This window comes from Schistocerca cancellata, chromosome 10 (genome assembly GCF_023864275.1).
Source record: "Schistocerca cancellata isolate TAMUIC-IGC-003103 chromosome 10, iqSchCanc2.1, whole genome shotgun sequence".
Lineage (NCBI taxonomy): Eukaryota > Metazoa > Arthropoda > Insecta > Orthoptera > Acrididae > Schistocerca > Schistocerca cancellata.
In genome coordinates, this window is record NC_064635.1 from 117,550,591 (window position 1) to 117,572,190 (window position 21,600).

Here is a 21,600-nt window from a genome sequence, read left to right on the forward strand (position 1 = left end):
TCTCCAGGATTCTTCCAGGTATACAACCTTCTTTTATGATTCTTGAACCAAGTGTTGGCTATGATTAAGTTATGCTCTGTGCAAAATTCTACAAGGCGGCTTCCTCTTTCATTCCTTCCCCCCAATCCATATTCACCTACTATGTTTCCTTCTCTCCCTTTTCCTACTGACGAATTCCAGTCACCCATGACTATTAAATTTTCGTCTCCGTTCACTACCTGAATAATTTCTTTTATCTCGTCATACATTTCATCTATATCTTCATCATCTGCAGAGGTAGTTGGCATATAAACTTGTACTACTGTAGTAGGCATGGGCTTTGTGTCTATCTTGGCCACAATAATGCGTTCACTATGCTGTTTATAGTAGCTAACCCGCACTCCTATTTTTTTATTCATTATTAAACCTACTCCTGCTTTTGTATTTATAACCCTGTGTTCACCTGACCAGAAGTCTTGTTCCTCCTGCCACCGAACTTCACTAATTCCCACTATATCTAGCTTTAATCTATCCATTTCCCTTTTTAAATTTTCTAACCTACCTGCCCGATTAAGGGATCTGACATTCCACGCTCCGATCCGTAGAATGCCAGTTTTCTTTCTCCTGATAACGACGTCCTCCTGAGTAGTCCCCACCCGGAGATCCGAATGGGGGACTATTTTACCTCCGGAATATTTTACCCAAGAGGACACCATCATCATTTAATCATACAGTAGAGCTGCATGTAACTAGTAGGTAACTATTATAAAATGGTTGCATTAGTATGTTTGGTGTTAATCCCATTTTTCAGTACTTGGAAACTGCTGTAGAGATATCATTAAAATTTTTGGCTTGTAAGTGAGATTCAACACTTCTGCAAATTATCAGTGCAGTGTATTGGGCCTGGAACACACATGGTGAGGAGAATGATTGACAACCACTGAAATTGCAATGGACAGCAGTATTATGTATATTTTGTTGGATATTCAAAGATGTGTGAACCAAGTACTGCAACTGATTTCAAAAGAACTCTTTAGTAGATTTGCAATAACTTTATGAATGGTTCTCAAAGTTTATTGCTGCCAATGGAGATTACGTTGAAGTCAAACATGTGCATTTTGATTGTGTCCCCCATTATTTATACATGTGCTGAATATTTCAGCTGGATATAGGGATTTATATTTTTCTAGTTTCAATGCAAGTTGAGTCATCAGACAAACTTGTATTTTCAAGTCATCATTATAAGTATTTAATGGCAGTTATTTCTTATATATTTGTACGTTCAACAAATGCATAGGAAACCATATTACTAGATATTTGTGTGTTAATATTTAAACATTAATTAGAGATGAGCTCTAAAAACTGAATTCCTCAAAGCAAATGACTCTATTGTTCATTTATTACTTTTTTACAATGTAGGTACATGGAAGCAAAATTGCTTATATAAAATAGACATGTTTGATAGAGAATTACATTTTTGGTCTCGTATAATATTACATCATCACTAATCTAAATATTTAGACAAAAATTTGCTATCTTTTAGTCTTCATCCAGTCACATTTTCATTGAAGATCCTTTCTCCATATTTCACGACACCAAATTTTTCTCTGTCCATGTACTCACTGCATAATAAAGGACACTATCCATCAAGTTTTTGTAATATTTTGTCAATTCTGGCAAATGATTCCTGGAAAAACAACAACAAAATTAAAATGTGTGTAGCACTAATGTTAAATTTAAAGACTTTTGTTTCCTCTTTTTCTCTCCTTATATGCCTAAAAGATCACTTTTGTTCATTACTGACCTCAAATTTCATTAGAATTATTTGCTATTATCTTCTATGAATACCTATATCACTGCTATTCCCTTCTATTGTAGCAAAAAGTATAGGGAATATTATATATTAGGCTTAAAAATATTAGAGAAAATTATAAAAGATTTGTTATCAGAAAAGACCCGACAATTTTTTTTTGTATATTATCCTTGATTCTTTCTTGTTTTCCAGGTCATGAGAGTTTTACGTTGACCAGATATGAATGTTGGAATAAAACCATAAAAAACTGGGACTGTGTATCAGATATTTTCCAGAAAAGCATTATCATCAATAGAAGCTTGTCATACTCGTCTCCAAAAGTTCATATAGTTTTCACAGACAGCTGGTACATATTTTTCTGATCCATTTTGTGTGGTACATAGGGCATTTTGTTTTCTTCAAAAAAGGACAAAATAACACAAGCTCAGACCTGCAAGTTCTGATCTGCAGTTGATATATCTTGAATGATTGTCCAGGGATCAGCCCTGCCATATGTAACATATCCCCTTTTTTTCTTCATATTACTTTGTTCATAGCATTTTTAATTGCTTTGTGGTGTGTGACATCAACTCTCCTTTAAACCTTGCTGTTAGCAGAAAATTCTCTGTTTCTGAAAGCCTCCTATTTTTAACACTTTTCTTCATAGAATTGGCTCCTCCTAGTCCCTACACTAGATGCTTGCCTGGATTGTCATCATTCAACTACGTATACAAAAAGGAATACATTGTGATTCATGGAAAATAAAGGTTAAGTATTCTGTGCTTGACACAGTGTCTTCCCACAGACTGGCATGTACAATGCTTGTGTAGAAGACAGTAATACAATGCTAGATAAACTTTGATCATCAGGCAGAATTGGCAATAAGACCAAAGAGTTTTGACATTCTTGCCACTTTCACAGCTGAAACTTGCACTGAGTTTTTCATCAAAATTCCTTATTTCAGCAACAGGGCTCTATAAAGCATGTAGAATGAAATAATTTGAAATGTATTTTATAAGATTTAGAAATGATTGTAGGAATTGGGTTGTGTGCAGAAGCAGAAGGGCACATAATGCTGCAATTTCATTTTATATTATTTCTTTACATGTGATTGCTGCAGTGTCTTTATACGAGATCTGTTCAAACAACGATGGAACATTCGTAATTTCATGCCAATGGTGAGTTGAAGCAAAATGCAATTGGCATCCCTGCACTGCCTGTGTTTAATGTGTAGTTGCCAGAAGTTTTATTGGCGTATGTTATTTTTAGTGCTGTATTAAGTAGAACATTGTGTTGCACAGCTTGCAAATTTTGAGATGGCAGGGTTAGAGGAGCAATGCATCTACATTAAATTTTGAGTGAAACTCAAGTAAACCTTTACAGAGACACACCAAATGATGCAGGAAGCCAATGGTGATGAGTGCTTAAGCCATAATTATTGCTATGAATGGTTCACAAGTTTTAAAAATGGCTAGATGGAAGTTAAAGATGATCCTCAGTCAGGACACCCCACTATGACTACCAATGATGTTTCAGTTAGGTATGATAATGAAATTGTGCAGTCCAATTGAAGACTGATTGTCTGAGAGATTGCAGAAGAATGTAACATTTCAGTTGGATCGTGTAATGAAATCCTGATCACCATCTTGGAATGCATCCTCTTACCACCAAGTTCGTCCTAGGGCTCATGAGTCAAAATGAGAATGACCTTCACCTCACAATCAGTGAAGAGCTTTTGGATTGCGCAAATGAAAATGAGATGTTCCACTAGAGAATCTTAACCGATGACCTGGCTCTGCAGATTTTTTTTTATTTTTTTTTATTTCCAAAGTTGAAAACCCTGCTGAAAAGATGATTTGCAACAATAGACAAGATAAAAGAAAATTCACAAACGATGCTAAGTGCGATCCAGCAAGAGGTGCACTGAGACTGCTTCCGGAAGTGGAAAAGGCATTGGGACTGGTGTATCAATTGTGGAGGAGAGTATTTCAAATTAAAAGGTAAGTGTAGAAAAATGTTGTGGACAAAGTTCCAGAATTTTTGGAACAGACCTCATATATTTACAGAGGACACTGCTTTGTGTAATGTTGTTGCTTTCCTGGCTGTCATATGCAATTACCATTTAACTCCTGCTGTTTCTACAATATCTATTTATTAGTCTGTAGAGAGTTTTTAAGCTGCATAAAGTATTGTCTCCTGTTACATATACATAATATGTTGTATTTGTTTAAATACAGGTCACATAAGCAAATACATAATTGTGTAAACACTGATAGAGGTAAAGACACATTTTGTTTGAACATAGATTTAGTTATCAGAGATCATATGATTGGATCATATCTCCTGAGCCCCAGGAAAGCTTTTGAAAGTCAGGAACAGCAAGGATACTCACTGCACATATGCTTTAAGTTCAGGATAATACATTGTTTATGTGTATGTACAACTGCTTGTCATTCAAGCATGTTCTCCTTTTGTCATAATGTTAAGGTCTTCTGTAACAGTTGCTGTGTATGAACATCTGGTTTTCATTTGCCCAAAGTGGGTGTTTTGCATTGCAGGACTATCATGGATTAGTAGCATAGACTTCAGCGTTCCTGAAAGTAATTGCAGTGTTTGTGATACATATAGTGCTTTGCCAAGTGGAAGTGTTTGCAGAAATGCAAGGCATGCATTTCATGTATGGTGAGACACTGGTAATACACATGAAGCTTGACACCTGTACTGCACTCAGTACAGAAACAGGCATCAACCACAGCCTTGCATATTTCAATCGTTTTACCATTTTACCATATTTGGAGATGGGTCCTTTACATCCAGTGCATTTTGTGGGCCACCAACAGTTAAGTTGCCGATGTGGAAGAGGAGGCACTTGCACATGTGGAAGAAAAGCCATCAGAAAATATATGTACCATCACTCATCTCATGGATACATCTCAAAATAATGTGTACCATTTCCTACGTGACAACAAATTACACCCCTATCATGAATAGAGAGTCCAGTGTTTTATGTTTGGAGGATTTATGAGAGAGGTCATTTTTGTGAATACGTTATGAGAAAGAGACCAATTTTCTATGCAACATGCTGTTCACGTACAGTTCACTAGAGATGGTTTCTTTAATTGTCTTAACTGACCATCTTTTTCAAGCCTGGGCTGACGTTACCTGTAATTGTGTGATCAGACCAGACCACCATGTTTGAATGTTTTAATGGAGTGAGGTAGAAGGTCTCCATTGAACAAATTCCTCCACAGCTATTAGAGGCTGTACTACTTAATGTGTGCCATCAGGTGTGGATGCAAGTAGAAGGAACATCTGCACTCTTTTCTGTGCAAGTATGTGATAAATTCAATGTTACATACCCTTTGCAGAAGTGGAGATTCAATGGCATGGCAAACTTGCTCTCCTAATCTGATGTTTCTCTATTTTCTTTTTATTGGGAGGGGGGGGCATTTCAAAAGCCTTATTTACAGAAAACCATTCATGGTGAAGAAACACTTCTTGCTACCAGAATGCTTGCAGTATATAATGAGATGTAGCCAAGATGTAGCATACTTGATAAAGCATGCCAGAATTTTCTATGAAGATGTTATGCTTCTTTCAATGTGGGGGTTAACATTTTCATTCCCCTCTGTAGTGTATAGCAATGTTGAGCAAACAGTACATTATCTTTACGGAACATAAGGTGTGTGTACATTGATTCCTCTTGTTTTTCCTACATTGAAAAACTTTCACAGGCTCGGGATTACTTCTGAGATCATGAGCTCCTATTACAGAGTTGTTGTCTTTCATTCAACTACTCCATCAGCTCCTCCAGTTTGTATGTAACTTTTTGAATTACCTTGTATTCTTCATAATTGCTATACACATTCTCTTAGGAAGAATGGAGAAAGAAGCTATTTATTTAGAGCTAAATTAATAATAATGAATTTACAAATTCATCAACAGTAAAGAAAGCCAGAATTCTATTGCCTTTCTGATTATTAATTTTCAGCTGTCTTATCTGACTTGATAACATGGGCACTGGCAACTGATTGTCAACAAAAGACACTTTCCTGTTTACTGTCAAAATTTTGATGCAACCATAACAAGCATTATTAGGAAGCCAGCCTCTAAAACATATGATATGGATTGCAACACAGACTATGTGAATATATCACACTCTTAAAATTTATAAATGGGTAGAGTTTACTTCACTGTAAAATGGACCTTGTATGTGTGTGTGTTCAGATTTTTATTTTTATAAATAGTCCATTTCTCATAGGTATCGTGCATACTAAGAAAACAGTCAAATCAGTCCTTACCTCATAGCCTTTAGCCATCATCCCCTTTATCAAGCAGCCAACAGTCATGGGACCACACTCACAGTAGCCATTGCAGCCAGTAACTGGAACAATAAGAGGTGAGGTGTTGCTTAAAATGTCGTTGAACTAAACATGTCTCATGTACAAAATCACACACTGAGGAAAGTACTGAGGAATAAAATGTGTCAAATTGTATGAAACAGGATACAACAAACAATTTTCATTGGTCTTTTGATTTGTTGGCAACTCCCCACATGGGTCTGATACAAGCTAATGCCTTTTCTTTTATTATTGGACTCCATATTACTTATGGTTTTTTTTTTAAAAATCCCAGTCAGCCTCTTGCTTGGCCTTTCTTCACAGTTAATGCTCCTTCTAGAATGTTTATAAAAACTTGGTTGTGGTGTAGTATGTATCCAGACCAATCACACCACCATTATTTCATTTTTGTCTTGAATGTTCTTGCCTCATCACATCTTTGAATGACTTGCTGGTTGTTGCTTTGTGTATGCATGTGTTGGTGGTGGTGGTGGAGTTGGGGGGGGGGGAGGAGGGGGGGAGGAATGAGGGTTAAAATTGCTGAGGGAGAACAAGGCAGGTTGAGTGGGATGATGTAGGTTGCAGTAGATATGGAAACATGATGAGGCTTGCACAACATGGGTGGGTATGGAGAGCTGCAACAAATTAGCTTTTGGTCAGAGAACAGCAGCAGTGGCAGCAGCAGCAGCAGCAGCAGCAGCAGCAGCAACAACAATGACAACAACAACAACAACAACCTAGTATAAAATAAAATTGTACAAAGTGGAACTTTGTTGAAGTCATGGCTGTGACTAATGGAAAATCACCTCTGAGTAATAGAATTACAACTTTATTTTACAAGAAATGATGTGTTTGAAACCTCACCTGTTTTGCCACAGTCATCTGCCACTGCCAAAGCAGCACTCTTTTCATCAGGTTTGTCCTTAAGGTGTTCACAGTTATTTATCATTTGTTTAGTGCCAGCAGCATCATACTGTCCATCTGCAGAGAGCTGTTGTGGCAGAGAATGGGTGTGAGTCAAGGATGACATATGACGCCAGATAGCAATGGTGAGGAAATTTGTTACCATTTATGCAGAAGGGAGAAAACTTGTGAATTTAGTCTTATGTGGTCTAACAGAATGCTGTGGAATGTACATGATACATCTTCAGCAGTCACAATGGGCATTTCAAATTCAGTGTAATGACATCATGTCTTGTAACATAGACTTATTATAATCTGATCATGGTACACCAAACACACCAAAAATTATATTTTTCCTGAAAATAGTCATTTCTTTAACATAAGATTGATAACTAGTGGTGACCTGCTTAAACTATATAGACCATTCTTCATTAACTCTTTCACAGAGTAGTAATATTTCTGTATCAGGGTATCATGTACATTCTCACACAATAGACCTAGCATCATGTTGAGAATGTCTTTATCTTTTACAATGCTGATAATTTCTATTTACACATGTAGGGCAGTCTGTGCAGGTAATTTTAATCAACAGACTGGAAGCATAAAGTAATCTTTACTCCTTGTATTGTGGGAATGTCAAAATATTCCTTTCCATGAGCAATAATTCTCATTTACCATATAAAAATATTACTATCTCACAGATGAATAGGGAGGGATGTGAAAAGTTCCAGCATTTTAAATAATTGATGATATGATTAAATTCTGATGTGAAGAACACATTTCTGACAACTTTTTTCCAGAGTTTCAGTATAACTGGTATGTTACTAGGATTTCCCCAACTGATTAGTATCTAGAATAATTTGTAGAATTTAATTACTAAAAATGTCACTCATGCTCATCTTAATTTCTTCTAAATACCAGATAATCTATTGTTATATGCAGACTCAAACCAACACTACACATGAAAAAATGTAAAAAAAGAATAAACTATTTTCATAATTTAGTAGCTTCAGAAATCACAATATTGATTAATATTTGTGATAATGAGAGGTCTTCCAGTCCAGTGCAAAATAATTAAGAGAAGTTACATTATGTTCTATACAGTGTCCCAGGAGAAATGTTCATATCTGGGAATTCCGTAAATCACCAAATATAACAATTTTTATGGACTTAAATGAAATACTAAAAGTTTGAAGATGATAAAATATATTTCTCCACAATTCACATTTAAGGTCAGCAATAATATCTGTACTTACAAATTTCATATCCAGTGTCACACAGCCAACAAAGCACTGAAAGAGAAAATGATGTACATTAGTTACAACAATTTTCTAAAGTTCATTTTGCATCCATCAGTTACATATCTCTATTGAATTAAGTGTGCAAGATGAAAATTAATGGCTCCAAGGTTTGGAAAGATGACTCTGGGTGGTGGCATGGTGTGCTGATCCCATGCCTCCCCCTGCCAAATAACCGCTGCTGACAGAGAGTGATATAGTGGCCAGTTAATATCATGTGGTCCTCTTTAAATGTTTCACAATGTTCAGTTTAGTATGAATGCATTACTGATTTGTTTTGTTATTTGTTGCTCTAGCACAAATGGAATGAAACTATAAGTATTAAAAACACATATGTGACAAAAGGGCAACTATTAACTGTAGGCCCATTGTTTTATCACCCGTGCCCTACAAATAGTTGAAGAAGTTGGCTGCTGCATTGTCTGTGGTGAAAGATAATGCCTGAAATTTGGTATCCCCGGCACACTCTTAACACTGTCATCTTGGAATACTGAATTTCCTAAAAATTACTGAGATGAAATGTGTTGTGTGTTACTCCAACTACTATTCCATGTTCAAAATCTGCTAATTCCCATTGTGTGGCCATAATTACATCAGAAACTGTTTCACATTAATCGGCTGAGTAGAAATGACATCTCCACCAGTGCACTGCCCTTTATATCTTATATACACGATACTACTGCCATCTCAAAATGTGCATACTGCTGTCCCATGATATTTCTCACCTTAGCGTACTTATCTTGTATGTTAAAATGTAGTTGAAAATAAAGCTTGTTTGTGCCTTCACACAGTAGCAAAATGTCAGTGACTGAATATGACAGAATGAGAACTGTAAACATGATGTACATTTCCAAGTGTAATAAAGGGTAAATGGTACAGTTAAACATAAACTTTCATCATTATATACATTGTAACACAAATCATTTGGAGATCCCTTTACATCATGCACATTTTAATGACCTTCAAAACACACTCAATACAGTAAATGTGAGTGAAATCTGTTTACCTTCTCTTCATTGGTGAAGGGTTGTCTGTTAGCCTTGATTCCATCCAAACTATCTGTAACACACAGCAATAATTATTATATTAGTTAATGAACAATTTCTCGATACTCTGTAGTTCACATTTTATCTTTATTTGAATCAAGTTACATTGTGCACTGAAAGTTTCAAGTTTACAAACAACTGTGAATATAGCAAACTGGAAAAATCAAATGCCTTGTAACACTCCTTACTTAACTCAGTCTTGCTGAAGCACGCAGATATTTTTTGCATTCAGGCTAATTAAAAATAAAAATAAAATTTATCTCTTCAAACTCAGACTTTGCCAGAGTAAGTATGGGAGGTTTGTTGTTTAATGTTATTCAGATGTAACTGATTTACTAGGATTTTTTTGTTTAGAAGAATTGTGAAATATTCAAAGATAAGTTGGTTCTAGATGGGGGTAATTGGAAACCTCATAAAGATAGTGATTCAACCTTCAAAAAGTGTGCTATGATTCACAATTTCATTTGCTATTTAATATTTTAGAAACTGTTGTCAAAGTAATAAAGTATGTTTAATGGCTTCACAAATATTCTTGCAGGTCACAAATTATGCTATTCCAAAAGACATGGGCTACATGAGGAAAAAAGAAGTTGTGGAAGGAGCCAGCTAATCGTAAGTCTTACGTAACAGCATGAATTGGAGTGTCCTAATTCAGTGTGAACTACATAATATGAGAGTGCTGAGTTAACTTGAAGAGTGTTACGTCATTTCTTACTAAGTAGAGTCATGTCGGCATATGGGGCAATGAACAGGCTGATCGGGCTGCCAAGGAGGCCTGCAGAGAGCAGGATGTGGTCCAGTGTCCTATCCCCTTGCAGTCAGTCATCGCTGCACTCCACAGGAAATGCATGGAGTTGTGGGAGGACGAATGGCTGATGGTGACGGCCAATAAACTGCGGTCGGTAAAGTCGACCACTCGGCCGTGGCGTTCCTCCTGCCAGCTGCTCAGGCGGGAAGAGGTGGCGCTCACACGTCTTCGGATCGGGCACTGTCCTCTGACACATAGCTATTTATTATGGCGGGAGGATCCTCCGTTTTGTGATGCTTGTGGTGTGCACATCTCTGTCCGGCACATTTTAACAGACTGCGTTTTATACCGTGATGCAAGGGCAGAAGCACAAGTTGATGGGGATCTGCCCTGTGTTTTAGCTAACAATGAGACGTGTGTGTCTAGGGTTTTTAAGTTTTGTGATGTGTCTGGACTCTGGCCTAAACTTTTAAGCTGGCGGTTTTAGTGTATTGCAGAGTGGCTGACTCCTCCCTTTTTTCCTTGCGGTCAGCCAGCCACTTCCATCTGCTCCATTGTTTTAGCTCCCTCTACCTTTTTCTTCCTGTGTTGTCCATGTTTTACTGCTGACGCCCTGCTTCATCCCATGCTTCGGTGTGGGTGAGCACATATTTTTCCATGATTGTTCCCCGTGTTTTATGTTCCGTTTGATGTAAATGTTCTGAGTTTCTTTCTTGACCCCCGTCTCATTATGATACTGAACGGGCACTGAAGACCTTGCTGTCGTGCGCCCACAAAACCCTTCTACTACTACTACTAAGTAGAGTATCGGGCTGGATGTTCAACAACTGTGAAAATATTTTGTTGTTGGCACAGAAGATGAATTCTTACGCATATCAATTTTAAAATGTGTAGCTACATCAGAAGGATGTGCCTAACAAGTTTCAGTGACTAATCTTAGCCTTACTATCTTGCTAAATGCAGTTCTATAAATGAGCACATAAATATTTCAAAACTCAAAGTTCAGTTTCCATCCTTGCCTAGTTTTTTTGAAGTTCTAAATCTACAATAGTTTGGAAGAATTACAGGAATCTTTTAATTTTGCAGTCAAACACGCAACTGCTCACTTTGGAATATGCTTTGCAGTTGTTTTCATTTAATTTTCTCTATAGTAGTGGAGTTACAAACTGAGATCTTTGATCATCAGTACACAAATTACACAAAAATTTTATTCTTAATTAATTGTTCAAAATGTCACCCCTTCACATCTATAGCATTCTATATCTGATTTTCATTACATTTTGTAATTTTATTTGCTGTACTATTACATGCTCTTAGCATGTTAGCCTATAGTTTTTTAATACACTTGCCTTGCTTAATCACAAGCACTCTAGTGGATGGATTAAGCTTTCACAGCAAATGAAACAGTTTGGTTTCCTTTTAACCCCACTCATCTCACAAGAGATTTGTCCTAACAAATCATTATGATCATCAACTTAACCAATTAGGTTTTTGTCATTGTTCTATCTTAATTTGGTCCAGGTGGTTCCTTCAAATATTGAATTGTTGTAACTCATATTACTGCTTACTCAGTGATGGTGTAATCAAATAATCAAGATATATTGCATTATACGTGATTTATTATGTATGCCAGTTGCCAGTATTTGTATTAAGGTTTGATCATCTCCTGGGTTTTGTTTAATTCATAGCCATTTTCTAATCATGCTAAAAGCACCTACCCATGCACAACTGTGATATCTGCAAATATCTGCTGCAAGCAACTGAATATACCTATGAGGTCACATATACATGGTATGTCATAGATACTAATGGTACTATCTGACAGCACTGAGGCACACACAATTCTACTTCCATAGTTGATGATTTATCTAGATTAACGAAAATGTACAAATAATGACTAAATGTCCTGATCACTGATTGATAACTACGTATGGATAATGATCTATATTAGCCAAGAAATTGTCAATTCTCACACGCATGTTTTTGAGCTGGTTCTTTGGCTACAGAATAGCAAGGCAGCATAAGAATGCACTTAATGTTGCATCACCAGCATGCAGTCTTTCTGCATTGCCTTTCCTAAATCTGTCTTTTGCAAGTACCGATCCACCTCTCTCTCTCTCTCTCTCTCTCTCTCTCTCTCTCTCTCTCTCTCTCTCTCTCTCTCTCTCTCTCTCACTCACACACACACACACGCACACACACACACGTATTTGGAACTGATGGAACAAATGGAAGATTTCTCAGTTGGCATCAACAAATAACACTACACTTTTTTCTGAAAGCAGCTTGATTTTATTCAGGATTCCAGTGCACCATATTATCCCCTACTCTTTTTGCTACAAAACCTTATTTTTCAATATAACCTCTGTCGAATGCGATGGGATAATGCCACCTTACTGGGAGGACCTGTATGGCTGCATGGATACCAGTCTACTGGCTGACCTCGGAACCAATATCCTGCTGCTTCAGTAACCTCCCCATCATCACCCATGCATTGTTTCATGCAGGGTGCACCCTTCACTGGGCAATTCCGCATAGACGGTTCTTAGCTACTCCATGTGGTCTTCTGTAAGGCAGTAAGGAACCCAGAGGGGACACACCTCTGAGTGCCCCAATTGTTGGAAAAGCATTTCAGCACTACCAACAGAGAGGTCCAGTTGAGCAGCAAGGTGTTTGGTTGTGATACATCCAGCACCTTGGCAGAGAATGCCCTGACATTCCAACAACACAGCAGGCATCACAGCTGTGTGCGGCAAGCCAGCACATGGGAGATGAGATAGGTACTCACAACCTTGTTGTGCTGATAAGAGATGCCACGCCGAATGATTCACTGTGCTTTTGTTCACTGACAGGTCTACATATACAGGGTGTTTCAAAAATGACCGGTATATTTGAAACGGCAATAAAAACTAAACGAGCAGCGATAGAAACACACCGTTTGTTGCAATATGCTTGGGAGAACAGTACATTTTCAGGCGGACAAACTTTCGAAATTATAGTAGTTACAATTTTCAACAACAGATGGCGCTGCAAGTGATGTGAACGATATAGAAGACAACGCAGTCTGTGGGTGCGCCATTCTGTACGTCGTCTTTCTGCTGTAAGCATGTGCTGTTCACAACGTGCAAGTGTGCTGTAGACAACATGGTTTATTCCTTAGGACAGAGGATTTTCCTGGTGTTGGAATTCCACCGCCTGGAACACACAGTGTTGTTGCAACAAGACGAAGTTTTCAACGGAGGTTTAATGTAACCAAAGGACCGAAAAGCGATACAATAAAGGATCTGTTTGAAAAATTTCAACGGACTGGGAACGTGACGGATGAACATGCTGGAAAGGTAGGGCGACCGCGTATGGCAACCACAGAGGGTAACGCGCAGCTAGTGCAGCAGGTGATCCAACAGCGGCCTCGGGTTTCCGTTCGCCGTGTTGCAGCTGCGGTCCAAATGACGCCAACGTCCACGTATCGTCTCATGCGCCAGAGTTTACACCTCTATCCATACAAAATTCAAACGCGGCAACCCCTCAGTGCCGCTACCATTGCTGCACGAGAGACATTCGCTAACGGTATAGTGCACAGGATTGATGACGGAGATATGCATGTGGGCAGCATTTGGTTTACTGACGAAGCTTATTTTTACCTGGACGGCTTCGTCAATAAACAGAACTGGCGCATATGGGGAACCGAAAAGCCCCATGTTGCAGTCCCATCGTCCCTGCATCCTCAAAAAGTACTGGTCTGGGCCGCCATTTCTTCCAAAGGAATCATTGGCCCATTCTTCAGATCCGAAACGATTACTGCATCACGCTCTATCTGGACATTCTTCGTGAATTTGTGGCGGTACAAACTGCCTTAGACGACACTGCGAACACCTCGTGGTTTATGCAAGATGGTGCCCGGCCACATCGCACGGCCGACGTCTTTAATTTCCTGAATGAATATTTCGATGATCGTGTGATTGCTTTGGGCTATCCGGAACATACAGGAGGCGGCGTGGATTGGCCTCCCTATTCGCCAGACATGAACCCCTGTGACTTCTTTCTGTGGGGACACTTGAAAGACCAGGTGTACCGCCAGAATCCAGAAACAATTGAACAGCTGAAGCAGTACATCTCATCTGCATGTGAAGCCATTCCGCCAGACACGTTGTCAAAGGTTTCGGGTAATTTCATTCAGAGACTACGCCATATTATTGCTACGCATGGTGGATATGTGGAAAATATCGTACTATAGAGTTTCCCAGACCGCAGCGCCATCTGTTGTTGAAAATTGTAACTACTGTAATTTCGAAAGTTTGTCTGCCTGAAAATGTACTGTTGTCCCAAGCATATTGCAACAAACGGTGTATTTCTATCGCTGCTCGTTTAGTTTGTATTGCCGTTTCAAATATACCGTTCATTTTTGAAACACCCTGTACATTCTGTAAGCCCCTATGAATATCTGTGATGCTCTAGTTTTCTGCCAAAAGAAACCCAATGACAGCTGTCTAGAGCTCGGAACGCAACTCCATTACAGACGCCATTTTGATGGCTTTTTGTAGCACTCACACCGTTCGCAACTTCATGAATCTGCAGGGCCAGAAGCGGAAATATTCCATGATATCTCACAAGAAATTTAACATCTTTTTAATCGAAATTGACAGAGAAAAAAGATGTATTGCATCACTTACTGAACCCCCTGTACAATCACTGACCAATGTAACTTACCCAGGTTTTCAGATGCCTTGCACTTTTCTACAGCTTGTTTCAGCTTCGAAGGGTCTGCCTGTAACAGAAAATAGAGAGATTATTTGAGCTTTGCCTCAATATTTTAGCAGGGGACTTCAAACGACTTGTTGAGTCCATGCCACGTCGAATTGTTGCAATACGCCGGGCAAAAGGAGGTCCGACATGATATTAGGAGGTGTCCCATGACTTCTGTTAGTTCAGTATATACTAAACACAGTAACATTAAAATTAAGCATTTGTGTTTATGTTAACTAATAAAACTGGGCAAGGACATTCTCATTTCTTTCAAGCTTTTTTGCCATTTTTGAATTTAGCACACTGGACAATAAATTTGTAACCTGAGGAGAAACCCGGTAAATACCGTGTAAAATCGCCTCTAGGCGTGACAGTGGCCTCTTTTCAGTGAGAAAAAGAGTGCACAAGTTTCATCAGGTATGCCACGTTCAGCTGAAGCCACACATTGACTGTTAAATCCCAGAAGCTCCCAAATTGCATGGTTGTCGACTGCAGTGAATCACCTGCTTATCCAAATAGTGACAGACTGATACAATGGGATTAACATCAGTGAGTTAGAGACCAATTCAGCGTTCAATACAGTGCCTGAGTGTCCAATAAACCAGGAACGTATGAGCAAAGTCCTTACAACACAGCTGTTGCCATTTTGGAAAGGAGAGCATCCACAGAATACACATCGTGAGTTTGTAGAGGGAAGGGCGACACTTGGTGTGAAAAACAAAATCAAAACACCAGTGACCCATCTGAAGCCTGAACTACACCCTCCGCAAATTTAATGTTAAATGCGTCAGTATGTTACCAGTGGGGTTGATACACCTCATTTGAAAAGAAAGAGTACTGCAAATCATTGAACCACACTACACACCTCCAGCCAATTGCTGTCCAGTTCCAGTGTTGTTTGACCAACTGAAAACATGCCTCTGTGACGAATGGCCTTTTGTCAGATAATCATCTTTAAATGTCCGTTACATGCAGTTCCCTTCGTATCACTTGGTCTAAAACTGGGTTAGAGGGACCTATACCCATTTATAACAGCAATTTCTATCTACACTCCTGGAAATTGAAATAAGAACACCGTGAATTCATTGTCCCAGGAAGGGGAAACTTTATTGACACATTCCTGGGGTCAGATACACCACATGATCACACTGACAGAACCACAGGCACATAGACACAGGCAACAGAGCATGCACAATGTCGGCACTAGTACAGTGTATATCCACTTTTCGCAGCAATGCAGGCTGCTATTCTCCCATGGAGACGATCGTAGAGATGCTGGATGTAGTCCTGTGGAACGGCTTGCAATGCCATTTCCACCTGGCGCCTCAGTTGGACCAGCGTTCGTGCTGGACGTGCAGACCGCGTGAGACGACGCTTCATCCAGTCCCAAACATGCTCAATGGGGGACAGATCCGGAGATCTTGCTGGCCATGGTAGTTGACTTACACCTTCTAGAGCACGTTGGGTGGCACGGGATACATGCGGACGTGCATTGTCCTGTTGGAACAGCAAGTTCCCTTGCCGGTCTAGGAATGGTAGAACGATGGGTTCGATGACGGTTTGGATGTACCGTGCACTATTCAGTGTCCCCTCGACGATCACCAGTGGTGTACGGCCAGTGTAGGAGATCGCTCCCCAGACCATGATGCCGGGTGTTGGCCCTGTGTGCCTCGGTCGTATGCAGTCCTGATTGCGGCGCTCACCTGCACGGCGCCAAACACGCATACGACCATCATTGGCACCAAGGCAGAAGCGACTCTCATCGCTGAAGACGACACGTCTCCATTCGTCCCTCCATTCACGCCTGTCGCGACACCACTGGAGGCGGGCTGCACGATGTTGGGGCGTGAGCGGAAGACGGCCTAACGGTGTGCGGGACCGCAGCCCAGCTTCATGGAGACGGTTGCGAATGGTCCTCGCCGATACCCCAGGAGCAACAGTGCCCCTAATTTGCTGGGAAGTGGCGGTGCGGTCCCCTACGGCACTGCGTAGGATCCTACGGTCTTGGCGTGCATCCGTGCGTCGCTGCGGTCCGGTCCCAGGTCGACGGGCACGTGCACCTTCCGCAGACCACTGGCGACAACATCGATGTACCGTGGAGACCTCACGCCCCACGTGTTGAGCAATTCGGCGGTACGTCCACCCGGCCTCCCGCATGCCCACTATACACCCTCGCTCAAAGTCCGTCAACTGCACATACGGTTCACGTCCACGCTGTCGCGGCATGCTACCAGTGTTAAAGACTGCGATGGAGCTCCGTATGCCACGGCAAACTGGCTGACACTGACGGCGGCGGTGCACAAATGCTGCGCAGCTAGCGCCATTCGACGGCCAACACCGCGGTTCCTGGTGTGTCCGCTGTGCCGTGCGTGTGATCATTGCTTGTACAGCCCTCTCGCAGTGTCCGGAGCAAGTATGGTGGGTCTGACACACCGGTGTCAATGTGTTCTTTTTTCCATTTCCAGGAGTGTAGTTTAGAACTGATTATCGTTTGCAATGAGTGGTACTCTTTTGTGGTCCCTGTCGGTTAGGATCTTTCTACAATCACTGTTCTCATGCCATGATACATGGCTGTCAGTGGTACACCATTCCTTGTAGTCACGCTGGGCAGTCCACACTGATGCATCAACAACTCAGGCAGCTTCGGCACGGATAGTGATGGGCACATTCAAACACAATAGCTCATTTCCACCTAGACCCACCTTAACTGCGCTTATCCCACACAATCCACTATCACATACACATCACTAGACCATTATGCAGGTAGCTTCGTTCATAGTGTAGTCATTGGGACATTCAAACACAATACCTCATTCTATTCTGTCACGTTTCCATCTAGATCCACCTTAACTGCGCTGATCCCATACAACCAACTGGCACGTACCCATCACTTCACCGCCAGGCAGAACCATACCACGATAATCTTGTGGCCTTGGCAGTATTGCCAACCCCTTTGCTCCCATAAGACTAGCTTTCAGCAGCTTTCTCTATGCAGCATTAAGAAATCTTACTATTGCTGAACTGCAGTCAATGACATTGTCATAAATATCGTCAAGGTTATTCCCATGTTTGGATAGGCGTCTCATAGTTCGTATTTTGAGAAATCTTCAGAATATCTAACTGTGGGAATTGTGTCAGTGCTTTTATCAGATTTTTCACCTGGAACTTGAACGTAGCAACTGCTTTCAATAGTTCCAATGTATCAGTATCTCCGCTACATTTGCCACCAAAATCGGCTGCACGTTTTAGGATGTTGCAATACAGAACACTCATGTAAGATGTTTCCCAAATAGAAATTAAAGTAACATGAAATGGTATGGTTATGTGAGTTCTGTTTGACATTTCAGTTTGGTGACATATCATATTTTGATGGAGCTACCGTCATCAGTCGCAACTGGGCACAGGAATAACTCAGTGGCGAAAGTTGAAAATTTGTGTCAGGCCAAGGCTTGAAATTGGATTTGCTGCACAACACTAGTAGTCACCTTAAGCCGATTCGGCTATCTGAGTACACTTAGCGTCTGATCCCAATTCTCAACCCATCACACACTATGAAGCAGTTTCCCCGTCCCTTTACCTCATTTTGCTTCCAGCATTTGCTGTATTCCCGTAAGAGGTTCAGACCCTACTGTGAATGCGTGCTGAGGGTATCAAAGCAGCCAAGCTTACAAATGTCAGATATAAAAGGTGGGACAGAATAGACTCCCTGATTTGACGACTGAATTGTAAAAAAACCGATAAAGATAATTTTAAAAAGTTTTTGCTTCCGAAAGCTTCATTCAATACAATTTTATTTTCCTTAGGTTTTGAAAATTATATCATCCAGGTGACGACCTTAGCAAATAATGCACTTATTGAATCGTTCAAAAAAGTTTTCCAAAACTCTTCTCAGCGTATCTTGCATTACTACAATGTCGTCTGTAACTGCCCTCTTAGGAGCTTCCAAGATCCTTGGTCGAACTTTGTAAACCTCTGCTCTGAGGGATCCCCAAAGAAAAAAATCACAGGGGCTGCAATCTGGACAGCTGGGGGGCCACGAAACATCCCCTCATAAGATGATCAGGCGGCTGGGAAACTGTTCTTCCTGAGTTTGGCGTGAATGATGGTCAGTGTGAGGTACCATCCTGTTGAAACCAAAAGGTGTCTGTGTCATATTCTTCACCATGCTCTTCCATTCTGAGGAGTAAAACTTTCTTCAGCACCTAACAATAGAGTAGCCAACAGAGTTCACAGTAACACTTGCACCTTGAGATTCAAAAAAATATGGCCCAATAATGCCTATGGAGGATACAGTGGACCAAACTGTCAGTTTTGGGCTTTGCAGAGGTCTTTGGTGAAGTTCGAGACGATTTTCAGTCGCTCAGTAGCAAAAATTTTGCATGTTTACTGAGCCAGATAGGTGAAAATGCATTTCATTGCTAGACCACAGAATAGTGTTGGGTTGCACAGACGTTAAGATTGCAATGCAAGCATCTGTATGTTTCACCTAGTCTTCTGGACTAAGTTCTTGAGCAACCATCAGCTTGGAGGGGTATAAGCGAATGTCAGAGTGTAAAATTCGCCTTACTGTTCTGGATGATCTTCCAAGAGTAACAGCATGTCTCCACGCAGAGTGCAATAGAGACTGCTCAGTGGACACTCACACTGCCACGATGTTTTAAGATGTCCTCACACTTTTAGGTCCATCAAGTGGTTTTCTACGAAGTGCATATTCTGTCGCCCTAAGACAAATTATAGAACTCGAACAACGTAATTATATTCTCGCTCAGTGATCGATAGACGTTCACTGCCACTGAGATAATGAAAGCGACAAGGATATTTACGAAAGTAACAAGCCAGTGCCGGCCGCGGTGGCCGAGCGGTTCTAGGCGCTTCAGTCCGGAACCGCGCGACTGCTACGGTCGCAGGTTCGAATCCTGCCTCGGGCATGGATGTGTGTGATGTTCTTAGGTTAGTTAGGTTTAAGTAGTTCTAAATTCTAGGGGACTGATGACCTCAGATGTTAAGTCCCGTAGTGCTTAGAGCCATTTGAACCATTTTTTTAACAAGCCAGTAGGGCTGTGAGAAAAAAATCATTCTTTGTTATTTAATTGACAATAAGAGTATTTGGGGACGTAAGAGTGTGCCACAGCTCCACTTGATCAAGAATTGCCAGCCGGAGTGGCCGAGCGGTTCTAGGCGTTACAGCCGGCCGGTGTGGCCGTGCGGTTTCGACGCTTCAGTCTGGAACCGCGTGACCGCTACGGTCGCAGGTTCGAATCCTGCCTCGGGCATGGATGTGTGTGATGTCCTTAGGTTAGTTAGGTTTAAGTAGTTCTAAGTTCTAGGGGACTGATGACCACAGCAGTTAAGTCCGATAGTGCTCAGAGCCATTTGAACCATCTTTTTGACCCAGAATTACAGCAAAATATGTAATACGTAAGTAAGGTGTATGTCCAATTGTGTTACACGATGCTCTTGTGCAATGCGGCTGGTGACCAATGGTAGTGCATACGTTTGTTTACACGAAGTTTCAACGACGTTGAACACATTATAGCCGTCTGTAGACACTACAGCTCCCGTAACATCGTTACTGAGCCACGGAAGCCATACACTTGAAATATTTTTTTTCCTTACACAGCAGATCGCGCGAATCAAAAGTTAGGAGCAGCGCAGGTATTGGCTGGAGAGGCAAGTAAATTACGTTTTCCTACCTCCAGCTTCATTGCGTGTTTCCTCCACCATAGGACATTACTCCAGTCATAAGTCTGCAAGAATCGTAAGCTTTCTGTCAAATGGCGTATTCGCGTCAGATCCTACAATACCGTAAGCGAAATTGCAGCAACTGCTCCAGTGTTTAACGTGAGCGGGCCGAGTACGCGCAGCTGTGTGAACCAAGCGCACTGTTGCCACGTAAATCGTGTTTGCGACATACGTCTGCTCGGTAATGGTCCTTTCTCTATGATGTTACTTGAACAGAATGACACTGTGATATCTGCGTGAGATTAAAGTTGTGAATGGAGGAAAAGGCTTCTGCCTGTAGCCATAGGTAAGAAATACAGGCCCAGGAGAGCTCACAATTTCTTTGTTTCCTTTTTTCCCCATTCAGCGGCTTGTCCACCTCTTCTATGCCTGCACCTTTGACGGGGACTAGAACTGTTTCTGTTTTTGAAAATATCGCGAATCTGATATATCGACACTTTAAGAAAACCATTAACGGCCCTCGATATATCGGAAAAATTGTCGATATATCGACGGAAAAAATGTTGACATACCTTTAAAAATTGCACATTGTAAATATAACGCCAGTGTTAGAGCTGTATATTTAAGTACTGATTTTTTTATTAGATACTCTGTACACCAACAAGTCAGCAGCCAGTTTATCCCTCTTAGGGCAAGAATTGAAAGGAAAATGATGTACGTTCGTGCTTGGAGGATAACCATTTTGCTAACAATGGTAACTGTATGTATGTGGCACATATGGATTTATATGGAATACTTCATGTCGGATTCCCTTTTTTTTTCATTTAAGCAACGCCAGTGACCTAGCAGTTGTAGTGTTAAAATTGTGTGGTGAAGCTAAATGTTGCAGTTTCTGTTGGTAGTACAGAGCATCGATTGCGTCAGAATTTCCGCTCACACGTCTCTGCCCACCGCAAACACCAATTTTGTCATTCAGATTATTGTTTCATATAGTGTTTTGGAAGAATCTGGATATTAAATCTAGTTACTCCATTCACATGCCACCACCTAGTGCTATCATACTCTTCAT

The 21,600-nt window shown here is 40.7% G+C and overlaps 1 protein-coding gene across 1 annotated transcript in view; it reads right to left on the bottom strand.

The window, feature by feature from the left end:
- Positions 1–1,360: 1,360 nt before the first annotated feature.
- Positions 1,361–21,600, bottom strand: part of LOC126106777 (uncharacterized) — a 29,122-nt gene continuing 8,882 nt past the window's right edge. The window contains exons 2-7 of the mRNA XM_049913155.1: positions 14,814–14,871; positions 9,319–9,371; positions 8,271–8,306; positions 6,976–7,102; positions 6,073–6,155; positions 1,361–1,666 (exon numbers count right to left, since the gene is read on the bottom strand). Coding sequence (XP_049769112.1) covers positions 1,619–1,666; positions 6,073–6,155; positions 6,976–7,102; positions 8,271–8,306; positions 9,319–9,371; positions 14,814–14,871 — 405 coding nt within the window. The 3' untranslated portion in view covers positions 1,361–1,618. The remainder of the gene's footprint in view (positions 1,667–6,072; positions 6,156–6,975; positions 7,103–8,270; positions 8,307–9,318; positions 9,372–14,813; positions 14,872–21,600) is intronic.